This window comes from Callithrix jacchus, chromosome 4 (genome assembly GCF_049354715.1).
Source record: "Callithrix jacchus isolate 240 chromosome 4, calJac240_pri, whole genome shotgun sequence".
In the NCBI taxonomy this organism is placed as follows: domain Eukaryota; kingdom Metazoa; phylum Chordata; class Mammalia; order Primates; family Cebidae; genus Callithrix; species Callithrix jacchus.
This window is the reverse complement of record NC_133505.1, coordinates 165,298,329-165,323,386: the sequence shown is the minus strand read 5'-3', so window position 1 is coordinate 165,323,386 and position 25,058 is coordinate 165,298,329. Positions and strand designations below refer to the sequence as shown.

At 45.5% G+C, this 25,058-nt stretch overlaps 1 protein-coding gene and 1 pseudogene across 12 annotated transcripts in view; both read right to left on the bottom strand.

The window, feature by feature from the left end:
* Positions 1 to 1,228: 1,228 nt before the first annotated feature.
* Positions 1,229 to 25,058, bottom strand: part of TULP4 (TUB like protein 4) — a 278,355-nt gene continuing 254,525 nt past the window's right edge. For 8 of the 12 annotated variants that reach the window (XM_078370392.1, XM_078370390.1, XM_078370395.1 and 5 more), the window contains 6 exons: positions 22,478 to 22,622; positions 19,356 to 19,500; positions 18,198 to 18,291; positions 13,698 to 13,841; positions 8,580 to 11,083; positions 1,229 to 6,707 (listed from right to left, as the gene is read on the bottom strand). In XM_078370392.1, the coding sequence (XP_078226518.1) occupies positions 6,585 to 6,707; positions 8,580 to 11,083; positions 13,698 to 13,841; positions 18,198 to 18,291; positions 19,356 to 19,500; positions 22,478 to 22,622 (3,155 nt within the window). In that variant the 3' untranslated portion in view covers positions 1,229 to 6,584. The remainder of the gene's footprint in view (positions 6,708 to 8,579; positions 11,084 to 13,697; positions 13,842 to 18,197; positions 18,292 to 19,355; positions 19,501 to 22,477; positions 22,623 to 25,058) is intronic. The other 4 variants (XM_035297062.3, XM_035297063.3, XM_035297065.3 and 1 more) reach the window with 1 other exon arrangement.
* On the bottom strand, positions 23,702 to 24,546 carry LOC144582286 (ribosomal protein uL30-like pseudogene; annotated as a pseudogene).

Here is a 25,058-nt window from a genome sequence, read left to right as displayed (position 1 = left end):
ATTTTCTTCTAAAAGAACATGTGGGCCGGTCACGGTGACTCAAGCCTGTAATCCCAGCACTTTGGGAGGCCGAGGTGGGTGGATCACGAGGTCAAAAGATCGAGACCATCCTCCTGGTCAACATGGTGAAACCCCGTCTCTATTAAAAATACAAAACATTAGCTGGGCATGGTGGCGCGTGCCTGTAATCCCAGCTACTCAGGAGGCTGAGGCAGGAGAATTGCCTGAACCCAGGATGCGGAGGTTGCAGTGAGCCGAGATCGCGCCATTGCACTCCAGCCTAGGTAACAAAGAGCAAAACTCCGTCTCAAAAAAAAAAAAAAAAAAAAGAACGTGTGGCAAAAGGTATCCATTTCACAATGGAGCTGAGACCTCATGCGGCAGTTACGTGTCTTCTCCATCATCTCAGTAGCTCCTGTGTTACCTTGAGGGTCTTCTAGGAACCATTGATCAGAACCTTGCATTTCCACACAGTAGCAGGGGCATTTTCTTTCATTTCAGTGACTGGGGTCACTGAAACTGGGGCTTGGCCAGTGTTATATTTTCTCTCTCCCCAGTAAAAAGGCTGGCAAGTCCGTGCGACAGTTATTTCTATTCTATATAGCACCTGATCTTTAGGTGCTATATAAAATAAAAAATTATGTACCTTTTATCCTTGGGAAACTACAATGGAATCTCCATGCAACAGTTATTTCTCCTCTATAGTGAGTCTGGGGCCTAGGCTAGGAGAGCAAAATTGATTCCTCATTTTTTGAAAAACACCAAAAAGGTGCTTGTGTGAATGTACACGTGCACTATCACAGATAAACCTCCCATGGTCACACAGAACTTTAGGGCAGAGAAAGGAGATTCACTCAGCACTTACGAGGAACAACAGTTAACAGTTACATCAGCACTTAGAGTGGAATTGCTTAAAACCTAGGTTCAAGTTTCCTACAAAGTGATAAAGGTGTTATTGGCACCTCTGATCTTTAGGTGTTATACAGATGCATTTTTAATCAATCCTCTCTTAAAAAGCCATGAAAAACCAATCGTAAACCAGATCACCAAGAAGACAGCACAATCTCTGACTTCCCCAAGTGGGCAACACAATGACCAGGGTCTCCGGGTCTCGAGTTGCTGCTGCTGGCAGTTTCTGAGGGACCCAGGAAGCAACTGGAGGGTCGGGAGGTCATGCCAATGGAGGGAGGTGATTTTTCCTCAAAAGGCTCAAGAATTCTGCACACAATTTTTTTGTTTTGATCTGCAAAATTTTATTAAGCAATAGCTGGACAACTCTTACAACTTCAAATCATCAAGAAAAAAAATAAGGAGATTAATCCATCTCAATAATAAAGACAGAAAATAACTTGGACAAACCACATCGTTTTGAATGCAAACCATTAATGCCTTCTAGAATATCTCCTGCACAATCTAATACACAAAGTACATAAGAAGAGAGGCAAAGAAGGACAAGCTCATTAAAACGCATCTGGGAATTGCAACAGATCTTGCTTGGAAAGTAAAACAAAGCAGGATGCTGAATTAGAAAAACCAACATACCAGCACTGGAGGAACTGAGGTGCACAAGCAGTGCACGCCACTGCCGAGGTCTGGACATGAACATGCTGGTGGTCTAGTTTGGTCTGGGACCTATGCACCTGCATCGCGCACTTATGGTTAAAAAAAGAAAGGGAAAAGAAAATGCCAGTAGTAATAAACTCAGAAATTATGTCCAAACTTACAGTACCAAAATAATGTATTTATAAACAAATGCAAAAACAACACCCCTTTGGTAAATAATACAGTGCCTTTTCAGTCAAACGCATAACCCATGCTTTTCTACAACACGAAAAAATTTTTATCTACAATAAACAACAAGATCTTAGAACCCCACCCCTCCCCTTAAAAAGAACTGTAAACAGAAAATATAGGTACAAGTAAAGTTACACAAAATTGCACAAAGCCAAAGAAAATGGAAAGAAAGTAAAGCCACAACCATCAGGGTTTATCAGCCAGAGGTAAGGAGTCACACAAATGCTGAAGAGTTCTGAGTTGTGTGCTGTTACAGAAATCCCAGGAACTCAAACGACATTTTGGACACATTTTTGTCTCCACTAACTTTGCTTAAAACCATTGACTTGGCCAAGTGATACAGGGCCACAGCGACACCATGGACTCCTTCTCCACAGTTGTGGGGCAAAACTTTCCTTTGCAAGACACCTTTTGAATTTGAAGACCGTGTACACAGCAGGGCACACTCAGGAATTTGAGGTGGCCTAGGTATATATATATTCCTGTGGTTTTGGGGACAAGCAGTGATTTATTTCAGGGCTATTCACATGGACGTCCAGCTGAGCAGGGCACACCTGTGGAGACTCCTGTCTTACCAGAATACACAGAAGAAGAATCAGTACTTCTGTGTATTCTATGAGGACAAACATTTAGAGGTGCACTTTCTAAATCCAAATCATTTAGAGGTGCACTTTCTAAAGATACTACTTTAAATGCACTGATTTATATTCAGTACGTAGTTCATTAACACAGGAAAAGAAATATTTCTCCACACAAAGGCAATGTTGTGAAATCTACTTCCCATGATGAGACTGCTGAGTGCGGCGCTCTGAGGCTGTTAGAGCTGTGAGTGAGTGCAGAGGGTTGTCCAGGTTGCCCCTTTCATTTCACAAATGGAGGACTAGCCAGCCGCAGGGATTTGCCCAAGATCACCCTCCAACCTTGTGGCAGAGCAGGCTTGCCCCTGGGGTTTCCTGACTTTTTGCTATGATTACAAAATGAACATAACACGTTATTCCAGGTCCTTGTGGGACACTTGACAAGGGAGCGATGAGTATGGATAAAAAGATGAGCCTGCGAGATTCTTTGATTTACGCTGCCATTACAGCTTTGAGATTCTCCTGCTTCTTTGGCCCCAGTTTTTCTCAGGATATACATTCAATAGGTATACTGTACACAAATCTGTGCCTTTGGTTTGATGAGGTTAGAGCTAAAACAAATTTAGAATTGGTTGTATCTGTTAATATGCCACACTTCCCTCAAAAAGTCATAGATTATACAGTTAACCTTTCACTGGACTGGTTTTAAATTTAGGGATTCATTGAGGTATCTTGATATTCATAACTATTAATAGACATGACATTTTTAGAAATCTCTTGCATAAAGCATTAATTTTAGTAATATTTAGTCAACAGACTGACTGAAGGAAAGCACAGTTGAAAATAAGACCACCACCATTAACTGAAAAGTTACCCTATGAGCAGCACGCAGCCCGCAGCTTACGTCTGCCTTGGCACAGGAGGGCAGCCCGTCCTTCAGGCCCCTGGCTAGAGGGCAGGTGAGCAGTGGCTGCCGGGTCACTCCGGTCCAACCCATGTGCGCCAAACATCCGAGACAGAAGCCTGTGCCTCCAAGTGGGGAAAACGCCTTTTGGGAAGTGAGCTAGGAATTCAGAAGCTTAGTTAATTATTTGCTAAAAAAATCCATTTTTTTCTTCTCATATATATTTGTAGCTTTCATTTCAAGGATTTCCCCTTATATTTGCTCTTATTAAACAAGCTCTAAAATGGGCTTTTTTCAGAGTCCTTGTATCTCAAAAACAATTAGAACACAAAAAGTGAAGCTTATGACTTAATAACTCCTTCCTCTGCTACTCTCATTCTAACAGGTCTCCCCTTTGCATTTCAGATTAACCTTTATTTTTAGATAAAAATAAAAGTTTCAAAAGAAGAGAGAATATTATTTAAAAACAGTCTCCTTTGTAAATAATAACACAAAATTTAAAAAAAGATTTTTAAACAATAGAAATTTTTTTCCCAATTAGAAGTTACAAATTGTCCAGCAAAAACCTATCAGCTGGGTGTGGTGGATCAGCTGGGTGTGGTGGCTCACGCCTGTAATCCAACATTTTGGTAGGGCGAGGTGGGCGGATCACCTGAGGTCAGGAGTTCGATACCAGCCTGGCCAACATGATGAAACCCCATCTCTACTAAAAATACAAAAAAAAAAATTAGCCAGGCGTGGTGGCAGGCACCTGTAATCCCAGCTACTTGGGAGGCTGAGACAAGAGAATCGCTTGAATCTGGGAGTTCGAGGTGGCGGTGAGCAGAGATTGCACCACTGCACTCCAGCTTGGGTGACCGAGTGGGATTGCATCTCAGAAAAAAACAAAACCAAAAAACTTCTACCATATCCTCTTTATTTCTTGCAGCAAAATATACTGCGACCAAGTAAGTTGTTACAAAGATACTGTTTTTCTAAATAAATAATTAAATGGGCACAACTCACCAAAACATAACAACAAAATAATTCCTAAGAACACCATTGAAAGCAAGATAAATAATTATCTCTTAGACAATAAAACAGGGGACTTGCATTTAAATTATCTGACAGGCCATAACCAATATTGCACAACTAACAATAAGTACTGAAACACCATACCAAGCTACAGAAACTCATATAAAAGAATTAATTCTGATAACATTGCTAAATTTGTTCTGGAAGAATGAACCTACTAAAAATATCAGATCCAATACTTTTAAATATAGAATGGGAAACTCTGGTATTACATGGGAGTTGTCCTCTGCCATATGAGAAGCCTCGTCAGTATGTCTTCGGGGTTTGGAGAGAATCATGAATGATGTCATGTCATCTTGTTCTGGGAAAAAAATGGGCCAGTTTCTTTTCTCATTTTTAAACCACAACAGCGGATTAAACACCTTTTAAATTTGAAAATACTTTTCTGTAGCATCTTCTACTTGTCTGTTTTCAGATAGAATTCGAATTTAGAACCCAATGCCAGCAGACAGTGCCTGTGCTCCTGCACAGCAGGCCCAGGAGAGGGGCCTGGTCCTAATCACAGTAAGAATGAAAAACAAAGCAACAAAAACAAGACTGGGTTCTGTCATCAGGGCTTGAACACTGCCCACGTGTTCCCACGCGGAGGAGGAAGTGGGAAGAGAGATTCTAGGTAGTTTTTTTTTTTTTACAATTAACAAAGTGTGATCAACCAACTACCTAGGTACTACAATTTTAACAACGTTTTCTCAGTGGTTTGGTTCCTTAGTAAACAGTCTGTACAGTTAATAAACACATTTTTTTTAGAGAAGATCATGAAAATTTTGTCAAAGATTTTAATATCCTGGTGAATACTTAAAATTTGTTTTTGTTACGTTTCTAATTTGATAGAAAGCATTTGTGGTCAACTGAATTTTAACTTAGCCAAGAGGAGAAAAGGAGGGGTTTCCAATCAAGCGTCGTCCACACTTTTAGAATAGGAAGGCCTAGAACAGGATATCTAATGGGAAAGATCATGTTTACAGAAATGCGTTCCAGATTAAAAAATAAAAGGGGTAGAGAGAGTAGAGGCTTTCTCAGCATGTGGGGATCCAGTGACTCCCACCACATCATTTGAGAAAACTGCTATCGCCACCACAGGCCAGGGTCTTCTCATTCTTGTCTCTTACCTTTTCCCAAAACCAGTCATACTGAATGATCATCACTGATCCTATGCAACTTTGACAGATGATGAAACTAGTGGAGTCTTTCAATGTAAACATCCTCACGAGAGGAGCGTAGCCCTTGTACCACTGCTACAGGTCACACGCTGAGTCACACAGCTGTCTGCAGAGGGATGTGAACCTGTGCACATGTACAGTGTCTTCTTTACCTTCGTCCTCTCCCCAACATCCTCAATGAGCAAATCTCATTTCTACCTGGTGAGAACCCCCGTTAAGAGTCTACTTCGTCAGTCCAACACAGTGCATCTGCCCAAATGCCCTTTTTAATTAAGTCACCTTTTGGGGAGTAACATAATTAGTGTAAATTAGATGCCATCCCCACCCTGTCCCCTAAGAACCTGTATGTTCAGGATTTTTGGCTGTGTTTTGTAAAAGCTTTTTGCTTTCACACTAGTGGTGATGTCAGAGGAGTAACAAAGGCTCAATGTAGAGAACGCAAAATAATGCATTTTCCCTGTCTAAAAGAATAGCAGGCTATAAGGCAGTCTGTCTTCATTCTGAAGGGCCCAGTGGAGCATGACCACAGCCAAGCTACATTTCCTGAAAGAACATCAGGTGTCTGGCACTCTTTGCTTCCAAATGCCACTGAAATGAAACAAGGAAAAAAAGAACAGACAATAAAAAAAAAAAAGGTAATAAAGCCCAACCAAATAAGCGACGACCACAGGTCAGCACCCTCTCCTGGGCCTGCTGGGCTTTTCCAGTTTTGCTGTTGGCTTCTGGTCCTCCCAGGCATCCGGCCCCTTGAGGGCTCCTCTGGCATCTCCGAAGACTTCTTCCAAAGGCTCTCTGCATCTCTCTCCTCCCCACAGCCATCTGTTCATTTGAGGCGCTGAGTCACGTTGGCCAGGGCGACTGCAAAGGCCTGCACGGCTGAGAATGGGTACTGGAAGTCTAGAATGTACGCGTTGCCATCAATCCGTCCAAACTGCATCACCTGGAGGAGGGCAGGGGAAGCAAAGACACTAAAGAACAAGGTGGGCAAGGCGGCAGCTGGGTCTGCACGGCTCTGACGGAAGCAGAGATGAGATGCTTTTCCTAACAAAAGTGACTCTGAATCTGGTGAAGCTTCTAGATCGAACTCCAAGTTTGTAGGAAATAAGGAGACTGAGGAACATGGTAACACAATGGAGACAATGAGCAAGGTTCAGAAAGTGGGGGCAGTGGCCTCCAGCTCCTTCCATGAAAAGTCACCTGTGGGGCACAACATCCAACATTTGGGTGATGGGCACACTAGAAGCCCACCCCCCATTATGCATGTAAGGTCCATGTAACAAGCACATGTACCCATGAATTTAAAAGAAAAAAGAATGTGGGGAATGCTACAAGCCAGATGAAGTGGTTTCTTCACCTAGGGAGTGGAAAGGAGAAAGAAAAGCAGAAAGAAGCTCCAGCAGGCCAGAGGCTCCAGAAGAGAAGCGGCACGGCCACTGTCCAACACTGCTGCTTCGGGGAGGGACTTGCAGCCACCTCCTCACCAGCTCCTGTGCCCATATCCCAACAGACAGGCGCCATGCCCTAGCACATGCCACACTCATCGCCTCTGGTCCCCCCACCTCTGTGCGCTCCACAGTGGCGGGGACTCTGTCTTCCTCACTGCCCTGACTCCAGTACTATAGTAGGGGTCGACAAACTTTTTGAGCGGCTGATCATAAGTAGTATTTTAGGCTTTGTGGGTCATATGGTTTTTACCACAATCCTCAGCTCTGCTGTTGTCCGGCCAAAATAGCCAGGGATGATACTTAGGTGAATGAGTGTTACTGTGCTGCAATCACTTTGTTTACAAACAGATTGGCCCAAGGGCCAGTTTGCTAACCCCTGGGCTTAGAGTATTGCCAGACACACAGCAGGTTCCCAATAACATTTATTGAATAAATTAATGAAAATATGAATTTAAATAGAGAGGGGAAGGGAATTTGCAGGATGGTGAAAGAGGGGAGCTGGCAGCAAGACAGAGCAAGCCTTCCAGGCTGGCGCAGGAAGAGCTAAGGACCCAATGTGTTCAGCTGCACCAAGAGGATTTATCTGGTCTGAGAACTTGGGAATGACTTCCCTATATAGAGAAATACGCAAACGAGCAAACAGTCAGAAAACGGGCAGTTAGTATGTCCAGGGGAAGAAAAGTATGCAGAAAAGGAAATGCAGCTAAGCCATAATACATGGGCCCAACTGACCGGCATAACAAGGTAGCCAGTGACCACTGATTTAATGGAGAAGGAAAAGCTTCATACTTGTGTGTGTCTGTATGCACAGGGTGAGCAAAACTAACCCTCACACTCCTTAGGAAGTCACCATCTGATGCCAAAAGGAGAAAAGTCAATGAATAGAACTAGAAACATTCTTTACAAATAGGATGGCAGGCCAGGCGCAGTGGCTCACACCTGTAATCCCAACTTTATGAGAGGCTGAGACAGGAGGATTGCCTGGAGCCTAGGAATTTGAGACCAGCTTGGGCAACATAGTGAGACCCCCATCTCTAAAAAAAAAATTTAAATAAAATCAGCTGTAGTCCCAGCTACTCAGGAGGCTGAGGCAGAAGAATTGCTTGAACCTGGGAGGTGAAGGTTGCAGCAAGCCGAGATCATGCCACTGCACTCCAACCTGGGTGACAAAGACTCTGTCTCAAAAAAAAAAAAAAAAAAAAAAAAAAAAATATATATATATATATATATATATATATATATATATATATATATTTTTTTTTTTTTTTTTTTTTTCTCAAAAACAAATATGATGGCAAACCCCAGAGAAACCCACAGTTGGAAGCAGCCACCTCTGGGAGGGCAGGCAAGGTAAGTGGTGGGGCGAGTGGAGCTAGCTCGTTTTTTTCACAGGTCTCGTACAATCATTTGACTTTAAATACTCAATCTGTGCATGACTTACATTAAAATACAAGACAGCAGTGGGAACACTAAAAATCATAACCCCATGAGCTCCACCTAAGAGGTATTTGTTGTTTTCCACACTTCCCATTTGGCCTTTTGAAAAACGCTCCTTGAAGGCTGAAGCACTGATGGCCCTCACCTCCTGGGCCCACAGTGCCACCCGGTCTGAGGTCTGTCTTACCTGCCGCCCCTCTAACTCGATCTGGAAGTTCTTGGCGGACTCCTGGGTCACCCGCCCCCCGAAGTCCAGCTGGTAGACCTGGGTGGCCTCGTTCCACAGTGGCTGCTTGTTGGCCATCACATACACGAAGCCTTGGCTGCCCAGCCGCCCGTCCTCCTTCTCACTGGCCCGCCGGCACTTGGCCTCCTCCAGCTCGCCAGCAGCCCTCGGGGCCCGCTTGCTCTTCCAGCCCTTTCTGCTGCCCTGGCTCTGGTTCATGAGCTCATCCCCGCTGATGAACAGCTCAGGCTCGCTCTCGGAGCTGTCCTGGAACTCGTTTGTCTTATTCAACTTCTTTGACTTCATTTGGTCTTTCTGACTCTTCACTTTTTTCTTCTCTCTCCCCAAGTGTGGGCTGGAGATAAGGGAATTAAAGTCACTCAAAGTCCTAGCCTCCTTCTTCACTTTGCCCTCAGTGATGGCCTGTACACTTCCTTCCTCTGCTCGGCTGTCCAGGCGCTTCCGGTTCTTCTTTCCAAATTTTTCTGTCCGTTGGGGGACCGGGCTTTCGGTCAAGGAGAGGACTTCCTGGAAGTTGTCCGCGGTTTCTACCATCACCTCTGTGCCCATGTGGCTCTGGAGGTCAGCAGGTGGTGGGGACACTAGGGGCTTCTCCACCACCAAGTGTGGCTTTGGGGGGAGCGTGCCCTGGAGGTTCTGCACGGGCGGGCAGGCGCTGTAGGAACTCCATGGGTGCAAGGCGACAGGTGGCAGCTGTAAACTAGAGCACGTGCTGCTTCCTGGGTACATGGGGGGCAGGGTGCAATAGGAGAGGCTGGGCGGGTACACCGGCTGAAGGACCACAGAAGGCTCCTGTTGTCCAAACTGTGTTGGGGACAGGGCGTCTTTGGGAGAGCAGGGAGCCTGCACTCCGGGCAAAGGGGGGTTGTTATAGCTTCCTGGATACGGCACTCCCATCCCATAGCCTGTTTGGAAAGTGGCAGTGGGGCTGGCGGGAGACTTGGGGGAGATGAAGGGCACTCGAGACACGTCCAGGTGCTGGCCCTGACTCAGCATCAGAGGGGACAGTTTTAAAGGGTTGGGCCCTGAAGTCTGTGCTGTCCTTTCTTGAGGAACCCAAACGTCCTCACCTAGCATGGGGTCCCACTGGTAAGGGGGTGGCCGTTTCAGGGTGACAGCAGCTTCAGGCAGCGGGGGGTGCCTCAGGGGCTTCTCAAGCGGACAGTGCTGGGACAGGGCCTCATCCTCTGTGAAGGCAGAGTTGACGTAGTCGGTGCGGTCGCGGGTGCTGTCGGGCGGGCTCAGGAGGTTGTAGGAGGACTGCGAGGCCAATGGGGAGGCGCTGGCGGTATGGGCCAAGGCAGCTCCGGGCTGCGAGCCAGGCCCTGTGCCACTGCACTGGCTGCAGGTGTACAGGGCAGGTGGGGGCCGCGCTGGGAGCTGTGTCACCAGCCCCCCAGACCCGCCCTTGGGCTTGGCCAGGGGCTGCAGGGGGGCCCGTGGGCTATCAGCCAGCTGGGCCATCTTGAGTGCAGCCTCACGGTTGTTCCTCCGCAGGGTAGCGTGGATGAGGCTATTGTCGGACCTCTGGGCAGCCCCACGCCCCTGGGCAAGCTGGCTGGCAATTTCGGGATAAGGGGGTGGGTCCCCGGTGGGGATGGAGTAGCGAGGGACGGTCAGGCGGTTCAGGGTAGCACTAGTGCAGGGCTGGGGGACCTTCTTCTCAGTGGCTGTGAGCCTCAAGGTGGCGGAGCTGCCCGGGCCGGGAAGGGTGTAGGTGTTCTGGGAGCACAGCATCCGGGTGCGAGGCCGGCACACCTCCTCCACATTGCCACTGCTGTCGAAGGTGGTGATCCTCTCATAGCCTAGGGGCGGCTGGTAGTGTACTGACGTGGGGTAGAGGGAGAAGTCACCCTTCTTCAAGCACACATCCACTGGGGGCTGTGGGGGTGGAAGAGGAGGTGGGGGTGCTGCTGTGGTGGGGGCGGCAGGGATGGTTCCTGGGTACGGGGGCGGAGGGTTCATCTTTGTCACCTGGACCTCCTGGGGGGCACTAAAGACTACTGCGTCCCCCTCAGCCGCCAGCTGCGGTGGTGGCCGCAGGGCCTTGGCTGACTTCTGCAGGTGTTCGTGGTCTCGGTCTCCATGGCCCACCGTGGACAGCGGCATGGGCCCCTGCGGTGGTGGGGGAGGCAGGGACAGTGGAGGGGGGTTCTGAATGATGCGGCCCATTTCCACGCTTCCGAAAATCACCTGTCCAGGGTTGGAGTACCGGTTGGAGACTGGGTACTGGGTGGCACTGTCACCTGCATGTTCTGCTGCCCCTACAGCTGTCGTCTGGTTGGTCAGGACATCTAGCTGCACGTTCTGATTGGCCAGCAGGGACTGCACCAGCCCTATGCTCTGCGTCGGGGACATAGCCTGAGCCGAGCTGTGGATCGGTGCAATAGGGATGTTCACGGTACAGGGTGGGCTGTTCTCAGGGACACCAGATGCTCCTGTCACTGGAAGAAAATTAGAAAAAGGAACTGCTTACAAAAACACTGCCATTAAACCAGGTCAGGATAAGCAATACATCTGGGACTCATCCACTCTCCTTCTGTATACAAAATGCAGTTGCCAGAGACTGAGACATGTCTGCTTGGGGAATGCTGGCCTGCTCACACAAGTAAGCTGGGTTCTGCAGGCAGCCTGCTGCTGCCTTTAGCTAAGGGTACTGTCAGAGCTTCCAACTAACTCACTTTTGAACCTTCTGAACTTGACACCAGCGCCTCAATGGCACCATCACAGATAATTACATGTCTGAAGAAGCTTTTTACTGATATTTATAAAATACACACCCTTTTAGGCAAGAAGAGGGTAATGGTACAGGGAGAAACTCTACTGAGGATTCACAGTGCCTAGGCCTCTGAATATGTCTATTCATGATTATGGGATGGATAATGTGGAAAGTATCACGCAACAGATGTGTATAAGAAATGTTTGTACATTAGGTTTCTGTAAATAGAACCATGTAAAATGTAGTAGAAAGAACAATGAAAAGAATCTTCTAGTGAATCTGAGTATCACATGAAGGATCATTTCCTAATTTATTTTTTTGAGACAGAGTCTTGCTCTGTTGCCCAGGCTGGAGTACGGTGGCTCAATCTAGGCTCACTGCAACCTCCACCTCCTGGGTCCAAGTGGTTCTCCTGCCTCAACCTCCCCAGTAGCAGGGATTATAGGCATGTGCCACCATGCCCAGCTAATTTTTGAATTTTTAGTAGAGACGGGGTTTTGCCATGTTGGCCAGGCTGGTCCCAAACTCCTGACTCAGGTGATCCACCCGCCTCGGCCTCCCAAAGTGCTGGGATTACAGGTGTGAACCACTGCGCCCAGCCTTTATCTGCTTTTTAGCATTTCAAACAGTATGTAAGGTAGAGCCACGCTGAATTAAACCCTGTAAATATATCCTCCTTGTACACAGTGGGAGTTTAACAGAGCGTGTGTCCGAACAGCAATCTACAGACAGGTGCTCAGAGCCACTGTCTGCACTGCCCTGTTTAAGGTGCCCATTGAGCACTCTGCAGTTGGCTCCTCTAGGCTCTTTGTGCTACTCTGTGGCTTTTTTGCTTAGAGAAAACGGCCACCAATCCAGAAATCGGAGGCATGGGGTAAGTACTAGGTGGCAGCTAGTCTGTGATTAGGAAATGTGACTTAAGAGGTGAACTGTGAAAGCAAGTTGACTTTCCATCAACAGAACTACAGTATCAAGCCAGTTAGTTTGTCACAAGCTAAGCTGGCCCTTCCTTGGGATCTCCTAGTGAGACATATAACTCTCCTCTGGCTGCACAAATTTGGGCCCGTCTCAGGTTTCCTATCACTCCTGTTCAGACCCCTCTTCCAGAAGCTCTCTCATCTGTATGAAACACTGATGGCAGGCATCTTCCTCTTTAAGGAAGGAGAGTCTCTTTGCTGAGTCACCATCATTAAATGTAATCCCTGAGACAATATGTTCCCTCCTCTCATTGGGAAGCACAGACAATAACAACAGCGGCATCAGCTAAACTTTGGAGAGAGCTGTGTTAGTTGCATTTTGAGAGAACAGGGAAAGCATTGGGGGAGAGTTTAAAAGTATTTCTAATTCCAAGATCCCGAAATAGCAGGGGATGCACTAGAAAGCTCAGGTATGGGAGGCTTCACCAAATTACAGGTATTTATGTGGTTGTTAATTGGCCTATTAGGACCACATAAGCCTAGGACATTTGCTCACCCATGCAGGTGAGGTATACCATCAGAGAACCAAGATGGCGACTGTTGGAAAGTGCAGTAGAAATCATTTTATTCAGGTAAAAAGACTAGGCTGTGAGAGAGGTAAACAACTCCCTCAAGTTCAGAGCCCAAGTGAGGAGCAGGGCCTGAGCTGGAATGTGCGGCCCTCTGTCCACTATGAGGACCAGTCCCTCTGGCCACAAACATCCAGACACTGGAGAAGTCATGGTCCATGTCAGGGTTCTCCTAGCTCAGAAACCAGGGACTTTCAGAGCTCTGCTTGGTTGGAAGTAGAGGAGTCCGTGTATATTTATCATTTGAAAACTGGAATTTAAAAATTGTATACCAGATTTTGTCTTGAACTCAGGCCAGGTTCCTGTACACTGAGACATGCACATTACGGCGGAAGAAAGGTGGTTACAGGTAAAGGGTTTTGTGTCTTGGACACAGGGCAGATTTGAGAAACTGGGTTCTGTGGGTACCACGGGAATGCTGGAGTGAGACACTATCTCTGCAGGGGTTGAAAGGATGAAGGCTGGCCTAGATCAATGAGATTGGTCAGTTTTAATTTAATTTAGTTCTGATCAGTTCTGCAAACTTATCTGAATCCAGACACATGACTAAGAGGACAGCTATGAGGATAAAGTCAGGTGTGAGAACTGGGTCTCCCTCCTTCCAACACTGGTGCCAATCCATGACTTTTCTCCTGTGACCCACCAGCACATCTACCAACCTTACTGAGGGAGGAATACTTTTTCCAAACCCAGGGAGTAGACGGAAATCCTCAACAACTTACTACTCTGCCCCTGTGAGCACAATCCACTGATAGAGGGATTGTGACAAACAAGCTGATGTATGTAAACACACCTGGTAAATCATCTTCATCTTCACTGAAAACATTTGGGTTGAAGACAGGTAAATTAATATAGTCCATGGAAATTTTCCGAACTTCTGGGAGATAAATGGTCATCTGCCGCGGCTGGAGATGCAGGAGGCTGGTTTTATAGATTACTGGTGGGGAAAAAGAAGGGCACAATTAACAGAGACACACCAGAGCAGAGCCAAAGTGTCAACAGAGTCATGGGAAGAAGAGAGGGCTGCAGTTTCCCTGCCATCAGAAGGCAGATCTGTGCAGGCAGGGCCCAGAGGCCCAGAGGCGCTCTCCATTTCTCCCTGGTACTCAACGCGGCCATACTAGCCATGGTTTGGGATTCAGTAACAGCATCTTCCTGGTCTAGCTTGGCCTCCTTGCCAATGGTTTGTCTACAGAACTATAAATTGTGAATGTTAAAAAAAAATTTTAGACACAAATCATTTCTTTTAGAATGAGCTAGGATATAAAAAAATATTTTTGAAAAACCTCATTTGCAATCAGAAGAATGACTGAATGGAAACAGCGGTGGCAACCAGAGTGCCAAAGAAGGGAAGCTTGGGCAACCAGGAAACCATGTGAAAGCAACATTGAGATGAGGGTGGGGTGGTGACGCGTAGGAATAAAACGCAGCCTTTGTTGCAGCTGGAACCTTGGCTTACTGGATTTCAATTTTAATCTAATCATCAGGATAGAGATTTATAGGGAATTTCCACACAGTTGTTTTTTTAAACCTCAAGATTTAATTTGATTAACAGGGACATTTAGGAGAAGGCCTAGATTGCAACTAAAATATTTAGAGGAAGAAAAATGTTTAAGGCCGGGCGCGGTGGCTCAAGAGGTCATGAGATCGAGACCATCCTGGTCAACATGGTGAAACCCCGTCTCTACTAAAGATACAAAAAATTAGCTGAGCATGGTGGCGCGTGCCTATAATCCCAGCTACTCGGGAAGCTGAGGCAGGAGAATTGCCTGAACCCAGGAGGCGGAGGCTGCAGTGAGCTGAGATCGCGCCATTGCACTCCAGCCTGCGTAACAAGAGTGAAACTCCGTCTCTAAAAAAAAAGAAAAATGTTTAAATATAATGAATCAGATTTAAGTCTCACAGTAAAGTTGGGATAAAACTGCCCTGTGAATTTGCTTTTGTGTTCAAGAGTCTTTCCTGGGAGACAGATAGCACACAGCTTCTTTATTACAGCTCCATGGTGGTCACCTTTACCCCTAGTGGCTGACCTGCAGCACGACCACGGCACAGCAGGCCTCCTTTGTCGAAGCATCTTTGCAGGGTTGGCCCTCGGACAGGTATGGGCTAAGGTGACCTTTCCTACCCAACAGTAGGAAAGACCCTACACATGTGTTTCTCTCTCTTCCCCACAAAGGAAAAAGAATATGGATTTTGGTTTAAACATTCTGTGTGGTTCCATATGACTTAAGTGCTATTCTTTGTTGTTCACATTGACAAAGCAATTACAAAAAAAATTCTAGGAGGGATTAAAAAAAAATCACATCAGTTATCTCCAGGGAAGGAAACTAGGTGGCTGATGGTGAGAATGAGAGAGATTTTTTACTGTATAAACCTTTGAATCTTTTGAATTTTGTAGAATCTACTATGTATTGTTAAAATGCCAAAAATTCAAACTAAAAAAATTTCATGAGCCAGATCTAACTGAAGGAAACAAATTATCCAACGTGGGGAATAGCACTCACTTTTTAAGTTCACTGGAGTGTTATATATTGTTTTTGAAAAGATCATTTAATGGGGTACCACCTACCTTCTAGAACCCAAGGGTTAATTTCTGTTCTCTAGTATTAATAGAATCAAGTAGACAATTCTTTTAGCTTGACAAAGTAGCTCTATGGACCAAAATGCTCTTTTTAAAAAGGTCAGGCTGGGCATGGTAGCTCACACCTGTAATCCCAGCACTTTGAGAGGCCAAGGTGGGGGATCGTTTGAGGCCAGGAGTTCAAGAGCAGCCTGGGCAAAATATTGAGGTCCTTTCTCTACCAAAAATTTTAAAAATGAGCTGGGCATAGTGGCATGTACCTTGTTGATAGTCCTAGTTATTACAGGCTGAGGTGGGAGAATCACTTAAGCACAGGCACTTGAGGCTGCAGCAAGCTGTGATGGCACCACTGCACTCTAGCATGGGTGAAGAGCCAGACCCTGTCTCCCCGCACCCCCAAAAAAGGCCAGCGTGTGTCTCAAAGGCTCTCACATGCTCTTATTTTAAGATCTTTACTGGCTTATTTGTGGACCTACTCAACATCCAAGAATGAAAAGACCCATTAAGTAAATTCTCACTTCCCTTCCCTTTTTCAATATTTACCATAGGCAGATGGCTAAGTTCTCAGCTTACTGATGTGGGAATAATCATAAGAGTCAAACAGTGGTTATTAAAATTCAACCTTATCTATCAATAGGGCACTAATGAGTAACTGAACAACAGGCATTGTGGTCATCAGAGAGCTTCCGGGTTGTTGAAAATATTATGAGAAATTTGCATTATGTACAGTATACAGGGATGGTCTATTGTGATTCCAAGTCAGTTTTATGTTTTACTTTTATTCCTTTTTCTTTGAGCTCAGAAACGTCAAATGAAAAACTCAAATGCAGTGCTGTTTAAAAAAAAATCTCTGTGATGCCTCAGAGCAATAGGTCGTTTTAACATCTGATCTGTAAGAATAATTTATTTTAAAGGATCTGTGTATGAGTTGTAGGAAGCAACTCATACACAGATTAAGAATTTCTCGAAAACCATTTTTAGTAGGTTACGCAGAGCATGTTCGAAATGGAGGGTCGCAGCCTCCTGGCTAAACTAGCCCTGCAGAGAGAACGCGGACGGCGTGCAATGATTCAGCAACCGGGGAAGAGGTGGGGAGCAACACAGCTCCTCAACTCACACAGGGACCTCCCCAACAGAAGGAAGCTGCTCTGGAAGGACCTTCTGCCATTTTCATGTCATCACTGTCTCTGAGTAAATATAACAAGGTACTGCAACTCGTTTGGGCAGCAGTGCAGATCAGAACACATGTTCATGTTCTGGCCCACCTTTCACTCCCGTTGCTCAGTTTTCCTCTATGTTACAAACTTGTCATGGACAGGATATGTATCTGGTATTGAGAAATGAAATTTCTAAGAATTTACCACTAAGAATTGTACTGGCCAGGTGCGGTGGCTCAAGCCTGTAATCCCAGCACTTTGGGAGGCCGAGGCGGGTGGATCACGAGGTCAAAAGATCGAGACCATCCTGGTCAACATCGTGAAACCCCGTCTCTACTAAAAATACAAAAAATTAGCTGGGCATGGTGGGGCATGCCTGTAATCCCAGCTACTCAGGAGGCTGAGGCAGAAGAATTGCCTGAACCCAGGAGGTGGAGGTTGCGGTGAGCCAAGATCGTGCCATTGCACTCCAGCCTGGGTAACAAGAGCGAAACTCCGTCTCAAAAAAAAAAAAAGAATTGTACCAATAGTCAGCTAACATCTTATAGTCTCTAATGCTTTCTTTTCCAGTTTCAGTTTACCAAGAATCTGCAAACAGGAAAAGGCTTAGAAGTCAAAGTACCTAGAAATCGATGAGGGCAATGATACAAATTTTGCTATTTCTATCATTTTTATATTTTTATTGTTTTTTGTTTTGTTTTGTTTTTTGGTGAGACAGAGTCTCGCTCTGTCGCCAGGCTGGAGTACAATGGCGTGATCTCAGCTCAATGCAACCTCCGCCTTCCAGGTTCAAGTGCTTCTCCTGCTTCAGCCTACCAAGTAGCTGGGATTACAGGCACTCGCCACCATGCCCAGATTTTTTTTGTATTTTTAGTAGAGATGGGGTTTCACAATGTTGGCCAGGATGGTCTTGATCTCTTGACTTAATGATCTGCTCTCCTCGGCCTTCCAAAGTGCTGGGATGACAGGTGTGAACCACCATGCCTGGTCTATTTCTATGTTTTTATAAGTCAGGGCCTATATCAAAAAATGAAAATGCCACTGGTGACCAGGCGCGGTAGCTCACACCTGTAATCCCAGCATTCTGGGAGGTTGAGGTGGGCGAATTGCTTGAGCTCAGGAGTTTGAGACCAGTATGGACAACGTGGTAAAACCCTGTCTCTACAAACAATACAAAAATTGGCCACGTGTAGTAGCACGAACTTATAGTTCCAGCTACTTTGGGGGCTGAGGCAGGAGGATCACTTGATCCCAGGTCAAGGCTGCAGTGAGCTGTGATTGTGTCACTGCACTCCAGCCTGGGCGAGACACTGTCTCAAAAATATAAAAAGATTTTTAAAAAACAAAATAAAATGCCACTGGCAAAAAGCCACTTTGAGTGAGAATTCCAATTTTTGTGAAATCACTGTGGCTGAAGTTAAGGTTGGAGGTAAAATACATACTAATCTTTTGCTGTCTTAAAAGTTCACCTTCTACTTTAAACCACTAAAGGTTGAAACTGGACGTTTTCATTTGTTCCAACTAGGACAACGAGAGAACAGAACGTGATTTTTACCTGCACCGAGGTTGGTTGGCAGGAAAGCAGCCAAGCCCACAATCTTAAATTTGGTTCCCCAGATATTAGACGTGACCTGAGCAAGATAGTTGTGCTGTGGTGGGGGGAAGAAAAGAACAAAGAAGAATCACAATCTATTTCCACATTTTCAATTGGTCACTTAGTAAGAATGTTAATATTTATTGCTTAACAAGCCACGACTGTGCACTGCCAGAAACACCCCTTCCCTACCTCATTTACCATTTGTAAGATCAGAAGCTAACCAGGGCGGTCAGGCAGGCAGCAGTGAGTGGGGGCGCATCGAGCTGGGGCAAGGTGGGGCTGTGTCCCAGTATGTCCACAGGTGTGTGATTTAAAGAGGCCTAGAAAGGGATCTAACTCTGAACCCACTTTTATCCTCGATATTTCTCCAGAAAACATCAGTTGCATCGATACCATTACATCCTGAAACTACCCAGCATCTGTTTTCTCATTCAATTAAATTTTAAAAAATTTAAGAAGTTATTATGCTCAAGGTATATATGTGTGTGCATGCACGTGTATGTATGCAAGGGCAAAAAGAAAGATGGACAAAATATAGCCCTGCAAGGAGCTTATAACCTGATGGAGGAGATAAGTCTTATAATGACCTATATATAAAGAAGTCACTGAGCAACGTCATAAGGGAGTTCTACGCCAGGTGTGTTGGCCCTTCCTGGCTGAGCCAGGGCAGGAGGCCTTCACAGCAGAGGTGGTGGTGGGGTTCTGTCTCAAATCATGGGGCAAAAACAAGGACGAGGAGGTGGCATGGTGACAATCTAGGCAGGGCAAGACTTGGGGCAGGTGAGAAGCAGGCGTGGCTGCAGCACCTGGTGGGTGAGGGGGCACTGAGGGGCCAGGAGGGAAAGGCAGGCAGGGCTGGACTGTGGCAGCTGTGATGGAAGTGGGAGGCTATCTCCCACAGTCACTGCAAGATCAGAACCAGCTGAGGGGCACAGGTGGAGGAGCCAGAGCTCCACTTGAGGGCAGCTCCTGAGGTAGCAGGTGGCCTGCAGGATGTGGAACAGAGCTCAGAGGACCATGGTGGCGGTGAGCAGGGCAGGCTTTGGGTAGAAAGGGGCCCTCCGGGCATAGCCCCCAGGAGGAGGAGAGTGAGGCAGGGCAGCTGTGGGCTCCTACCTGAGTGATGTCTTCAAAAGGAAACTCTCTCCGAGTCAGGCTGGGCGAGCCCACAGAGGGCTTGCGCAGGGGCAACCGCGGGGACCGGGAGAGCTCCTGAGCAGCCCGGGGCAGCTTGGGGGACTTGCGGGCCTCAATGCTGATCCTGGGGAGGCAAGGCCAGGAGGGGTCAGGCACCCATGGTGGGAAAGGTGAGCATGGCCCTGACTCCATCACTCCTTTTCCTCTTCTGGACAGCCAGCCTGGGTGCTGGGCTCTCACCCTGCAGCCAGTGCCCTAATTTAACAAAGCTCTCCCGTGCTTTTGCTTTACGAATATGAGGAAAGAATGGCAACTATACGTTGAATAATATACATTTTAAAATAGACTGAGAAACTGGGTGTGGTGACACATGCCTGTAGCCCCAGCAGGAAGACTGCTTGAGTCCAGGAGTTTAAGACTGCAGTGAGCTATAACTGCATCATTCCACTTGAGCCCGGGCAACAGAGCAAGACCTCATCTTGAAATATACTGAGTGTATACTGAAATGAGATCCAGCGATCCATTTATAAGGAACTTAAAAGAATTAACTGTCTTTCACTCTCTGCTGCGTTGGAGCAAGTGTGGCCTTCTGCCAGAGGCCTGCGCAATCTGTCCTGGGAAAATGGCAGGTGGAACAAGTCATTTCTTACCCAAGGCCAGTGATTTTTTAAATTTCTTCTGCAATAGTGTGGATTTCAACAAATTTATCTAGCATTTCACCATCTGCAGTATTTAAATCAAATTATCAAGTTTTTTGGCTACTTTTTTTGAGATAAAGTCTCACTCTGTCGCCCAGGCTGGAGTGCAGTGGCATGATCTTGGCTCACTGCAACCTCCACCTCCCAGGTTCAGACAATTCTCCTGCCTCAGCCTCCTGAGTAGCTGAGATTACAGGCATGCGCCACCACGCCCAGCTAATTTTTGTATTTTTAGTAGAGATGGGGTTCACCATGTTGGTCAAGGTGGTCTCGAACTCCTGACCTCGTGATCCGCCCGTCTCGGCCTCCCAAAGTGCTGGGATTACAGGTAAGATCCACTGCGCCCAGCCTCTGGCTACCTTTTGATCGGATGTTGTATCTCTGCTCCTCAGCCCCTTTATTTATAACATGGAGACACACAGGTTTCATGACAGTCTACCCCAAAGAGAGTGTTATAAAAATGAGTATGGTAAGTTTTTAAACATCCTATGAAAAAATGCATTAAGTCTCATATATACTGCTTTCAAGCCTGTTGATACACTCTGGGATCCCGAGGAATGGGAGGATGGCAGATTGAGCTCACTAAAGCTACGATCTGGGACAATTAGCCTGGCTGCTGGGTCCAAATGGTGAAAGGATAGCAGGAGGAGGTCCAGTCACAGGAAGATGGCAACCGAAGAGGACGTTTACAAGTGAAAAATTTAGCTGCATGCGTTAAATGTCCTCTCTGCTTACATAATGGAAAAAAGCACTTTGGAAATACAGGAACGTTCATAACGTTACACGCAATTTTAACAAGCTCTAGAACAAAGATGAAAAAAGACATCAATCAGATTGCTGGGGTAACTGGATATTTGCATATTTAAAAAATGAGCATTTACCTCTAATTCATACCAAACACAAAAATTAATCTATAAGCATGAAAGTTAAAACTAGAAAGCTGCTGGAAGAGAACCAAAGAAGGTCTTTGTGACCTTAGGGTAACCAAAGATATCTTGAACAGGACACAAAATAGCACTAACCTCAAAAGAAGAATGTGACATGCTGGACTATATGTCCAGCCATACATATATCTGACAAAGGATTCAAATCTAGAATAAAGGAAGAACTCTTATAGTACGAGAAAAACAACCCAATAATAAACTGGGCAGAAGACTTAGATACTTTACAAAAGAAGACAGCCAAGTGGCCAAGAAACATGTAAACGAAGCAGTATTCATCACTGGAGAGATTAGAATTAAACTAAAGTGAGATGCATCATACCTACCACAACAAGGAAAAATTATTTCTAAAAAACAACAACAAAGCTGCCAGCGAGGATGGAGGAAGCTGGGACTCGCGAGGAACTTACGCTCGGTGCAGCCACCCAGGAAGACTGCTCGGCAGTTTCTAACAGAGTTGAACATGTATCTAACTCGTGACCCTACAGCTCCTTTCTTAAGTTTATACCCCAGAGAAATGAGCACATATGTCCACAAAAAGATTTGTGTAAGAATGTTGATAATGGATTTGTTAATAATAGCCTCAAACTGGAAACTACCAAATTGATAAACGGAATAAACAAATTGTATAGTATAATCATTACACTGGAATACCATGGAGCAATAAAGGAAAACAAACTACTGATAGATGCAACAACGTGACTCTCAAAATCATTACACTGAGAGGGTAAAAAAAAAGCCAGATACAAAGAGAACCCATTGTTTGACCGTATTTATATGAAGTTCAAGAACAAGCAAAGCTGATAATGGAAGTCAGCACAGCGATTACTTCTAGGGAGTGGGCATCAAATGGAAGAAGCATTAGTGGACTTTCCTTTATCTTGAACAGGGGGAAGACACTAGTATAGCTCTTGCACACTGAGCTAGGTGTTTACAATTTGGACATGTGTGTGTCTGTATGAAACTTATACCTTAGTTTTTCATGGCATCATATAAAAAAAATCACAGAATTAAAACTAGAAATCATAGTGAAGGAAAAGGTTCTACAGTGCATGCGATGTGTTGATGTTTCCCAATTATGGCATTCTAGGCATCTTATCTGGCAATCTCTTTAATACATTACATCCACTGGAGAACCTTTTTTTCCTTTTCTCAAACTATAAGAAAAAACACATTAGCCAGGAAGTACGGCCACGCCTCTGCCACCCACCACTATTGCTAACCCCTAGAGAAGTTCTGAGGGTGTAGCAAAATTATTCTGGGTGTCTTTGTCTATCCCAAAGGAAAAACAAAAACAAATAGAAGTTGTAATTATTCCAGATAGAATCTTCTGGAAGAAAAGGCAGGGAGGATGCTCTTGCTCTTGACTCTTGGTCAGTTTCAATGGGATTCTGTTTGCAGGCACAAACACACATGTTCAGAGGCACAAGAAAGGATGCTCACCCCTAAAGACTGAGATTACCTTGGGAGTTTGGGTGATTTGCTAGCTCTGGAGATTTTAGGAGATTTCTTTGCAGCCCAGTCATCACTCAGCTCAATGTCACTGGAGTCTGAGCAGTTGCAGCTGTCGATCACAGTAGAAATCAAGCTGTTCCCATAGATTTCATCTGGTAAAACACCAACAAGCATATTTTAAGGGAAGTTTATCAATTAGCCCCTACCATGAAACAGGCTTTCTGGAAATATGTCTAAGCCCTGCTTGTTCATTTTCGTAATTCCACATGTACAGGCGCTGCCACTCTGACATCTGTCATCAACCCTAGAAATTCAGTGCATGACATTAGCTCCACATTTGGGGAGGCTGAGGTGGTGGCTGGGTGTACTTCATACCTCTAGAGATTCTGTGTCATCAATTTATCACAGACCTTCTGGAAAAAACATCTAAGTACTGTAGAAAAACATAAGTTGGGATTGGTCTTTGAGAATCTAAGGCTTAACTACAATGTCTGGGGCTTTATATCTCCATTTTGTCAGTTTTCAAGAATCTGCTCACTTTTTCTGGATTAAAGGCTGTTTTTTTTTTTTTTTTTTTTTTTTTTTTCTTTTTAAGAGACAAGTGAACATTTATTTCTATGTCTTTCTTCCTATGTGTATTTCAAGTCTTTTTTACAACAAGGCCCTAAGAATCTCCAGATTCAATTATGTCCCTGGGCTTGGATGACTGCTGCAGGAATCTTAGGGAGCGCTGTACAAATGCTAGAGTTACCAACATGAAACTTGAGGACAGAAGATGCAACAAAGCAGGACTCCTTCCTCCATTGAATATGTTGATTTCAGATGAGGCGGCAGCCAATATAGAAAATGCCGGAATTTTCCCTTGGAAGTGGACTATGATGCACAGTGCTTGCCATGAACATAAGCTACTGTGTTTTCTTTTCTTTTGAGATGGGGTTTTGCTTTTGTTGCCCAGGCTGGAGTGCAATGGTGCGATTTTGGCTCACAGCAACCTCCGCCTCCCAGGTTCAAGCGATTCTCCTGTTTCAGCCACACTGAGTAGCTGGATTACAGGCATGCACCACCATGTCTGGCTAATATTTATATTTTTAGTAGAGATGGGGTTTTACCATGTTGGTCAGGCTAGTCTTGAACTCCCAACTTCAGTTGATCCACCTGCCTCAGCCTCTCAAAGTGCTGGGATTATAGGTGTGAGCCACTACACCCGGCCAGCCATTGTCTTTTCTTTGAGCCTTCCTTTCCAGCTTTTTGAAGATAAAGCAGGAAACAATCTTCTCTGAAGATACCTGATAAACATTCCCAAAAAAACAAAAACACATGCTTCCACTTAATTGATAAAAATTTGTTGTAGTTTGGCACCTGGGTCTAGTTCAGCTGGCAGATGAGCTGATTAGTGTGCCCATCTCCTTGAGGAAGACTATTCTATTTTTGGTAGCATGATGGGCCACTGAGAGGTGGAAAGGGCATAAGAACCATGAGATCTCCTGGAAATGCTTCCCCAGGAAGGCAATTTCATGAATGAGGTCTTCCAAGCAAATGACACCAAACTTCGCCAGGTGTGTTGTCTGTTAGAGAGATGGCCTTATTCTTGGGCTTGGCTTGTCCACATTTCAAAATGAGTTACTGGACAGACTTTAAATTTGGAAATCCCCAGGTCACATAAGGTTCCACTATATGCAGCATTTTTAGGTTCTGGGGGTGACTTTTACAAAGACACCATGAAAAATTTTCTTTAGGTGAAGTCTTGCAATGGTTCTCTGCACCAGTAAACTCACGCCATCAATCCTTTTGATGCATACAACAAAGGCCAAGGAATGTTTATCTGGCAATTCTAAGGCATGAGGTTTCCCTTCTAGTTGTCTGACATGTACCTTGTCACGTGTCTGCCGCCGGGAATCATGTGGGAATTCCAGTGACTTAAACCTGGGCCCTTTTCCTTTCCTCTGCTCTCTTTGCCAAAAGTGTCTGCATTGCCTGGGTGGCTCTGAGTGCTTGATAAGCCTTTCTCTTCTCTAGGAGATTTTCTGGAACCAAAGGGATTTTTCTTTGCTCTTGCTCTGCCATCTTTCTAGTGTTTCAGCTACTCTGTGGTTTTTGTTTTTGTTTTTGAGACAGAGTCTCGCTCTGTTGCCCAGGCTGGAGTGCAGCGGCATGCTCTTGGCTCACTGCAATCTACACCTCCTGGGTTCAAGCAATTCTCCTGTCTCAGCCTCCCAAGTAGCTGGGACTACATGCGTGCAACACCACACCCGGCTAATTTTTGTATTTTTAGTAGAGACGAGGTTTCACCATGTTGGCCAGGATGGTCTTGAACTCCTGACCTCAGGTGATCTGAGGCTCCTGCCTTGGCCTCCCAAAGTGTTGGGATTATAGGCATGAGCCACTGCACCCAGCCATTTTTTCTATTTTAGTAGAGACGGGGTTTCACCGTGTTGCCCAGGCTGGTCTCAAACTCCTGAGCTCAGCCAATTCTCCCGTCTTGGACTCCTAAAGTGCTAGGATTATAGGGGTGAGCCACCACGCCCAGCTTCCTGAATTAGACATCCTTTTAAAATAAAATCTTTAAAAACTGTTTTATGGCTTTTAAG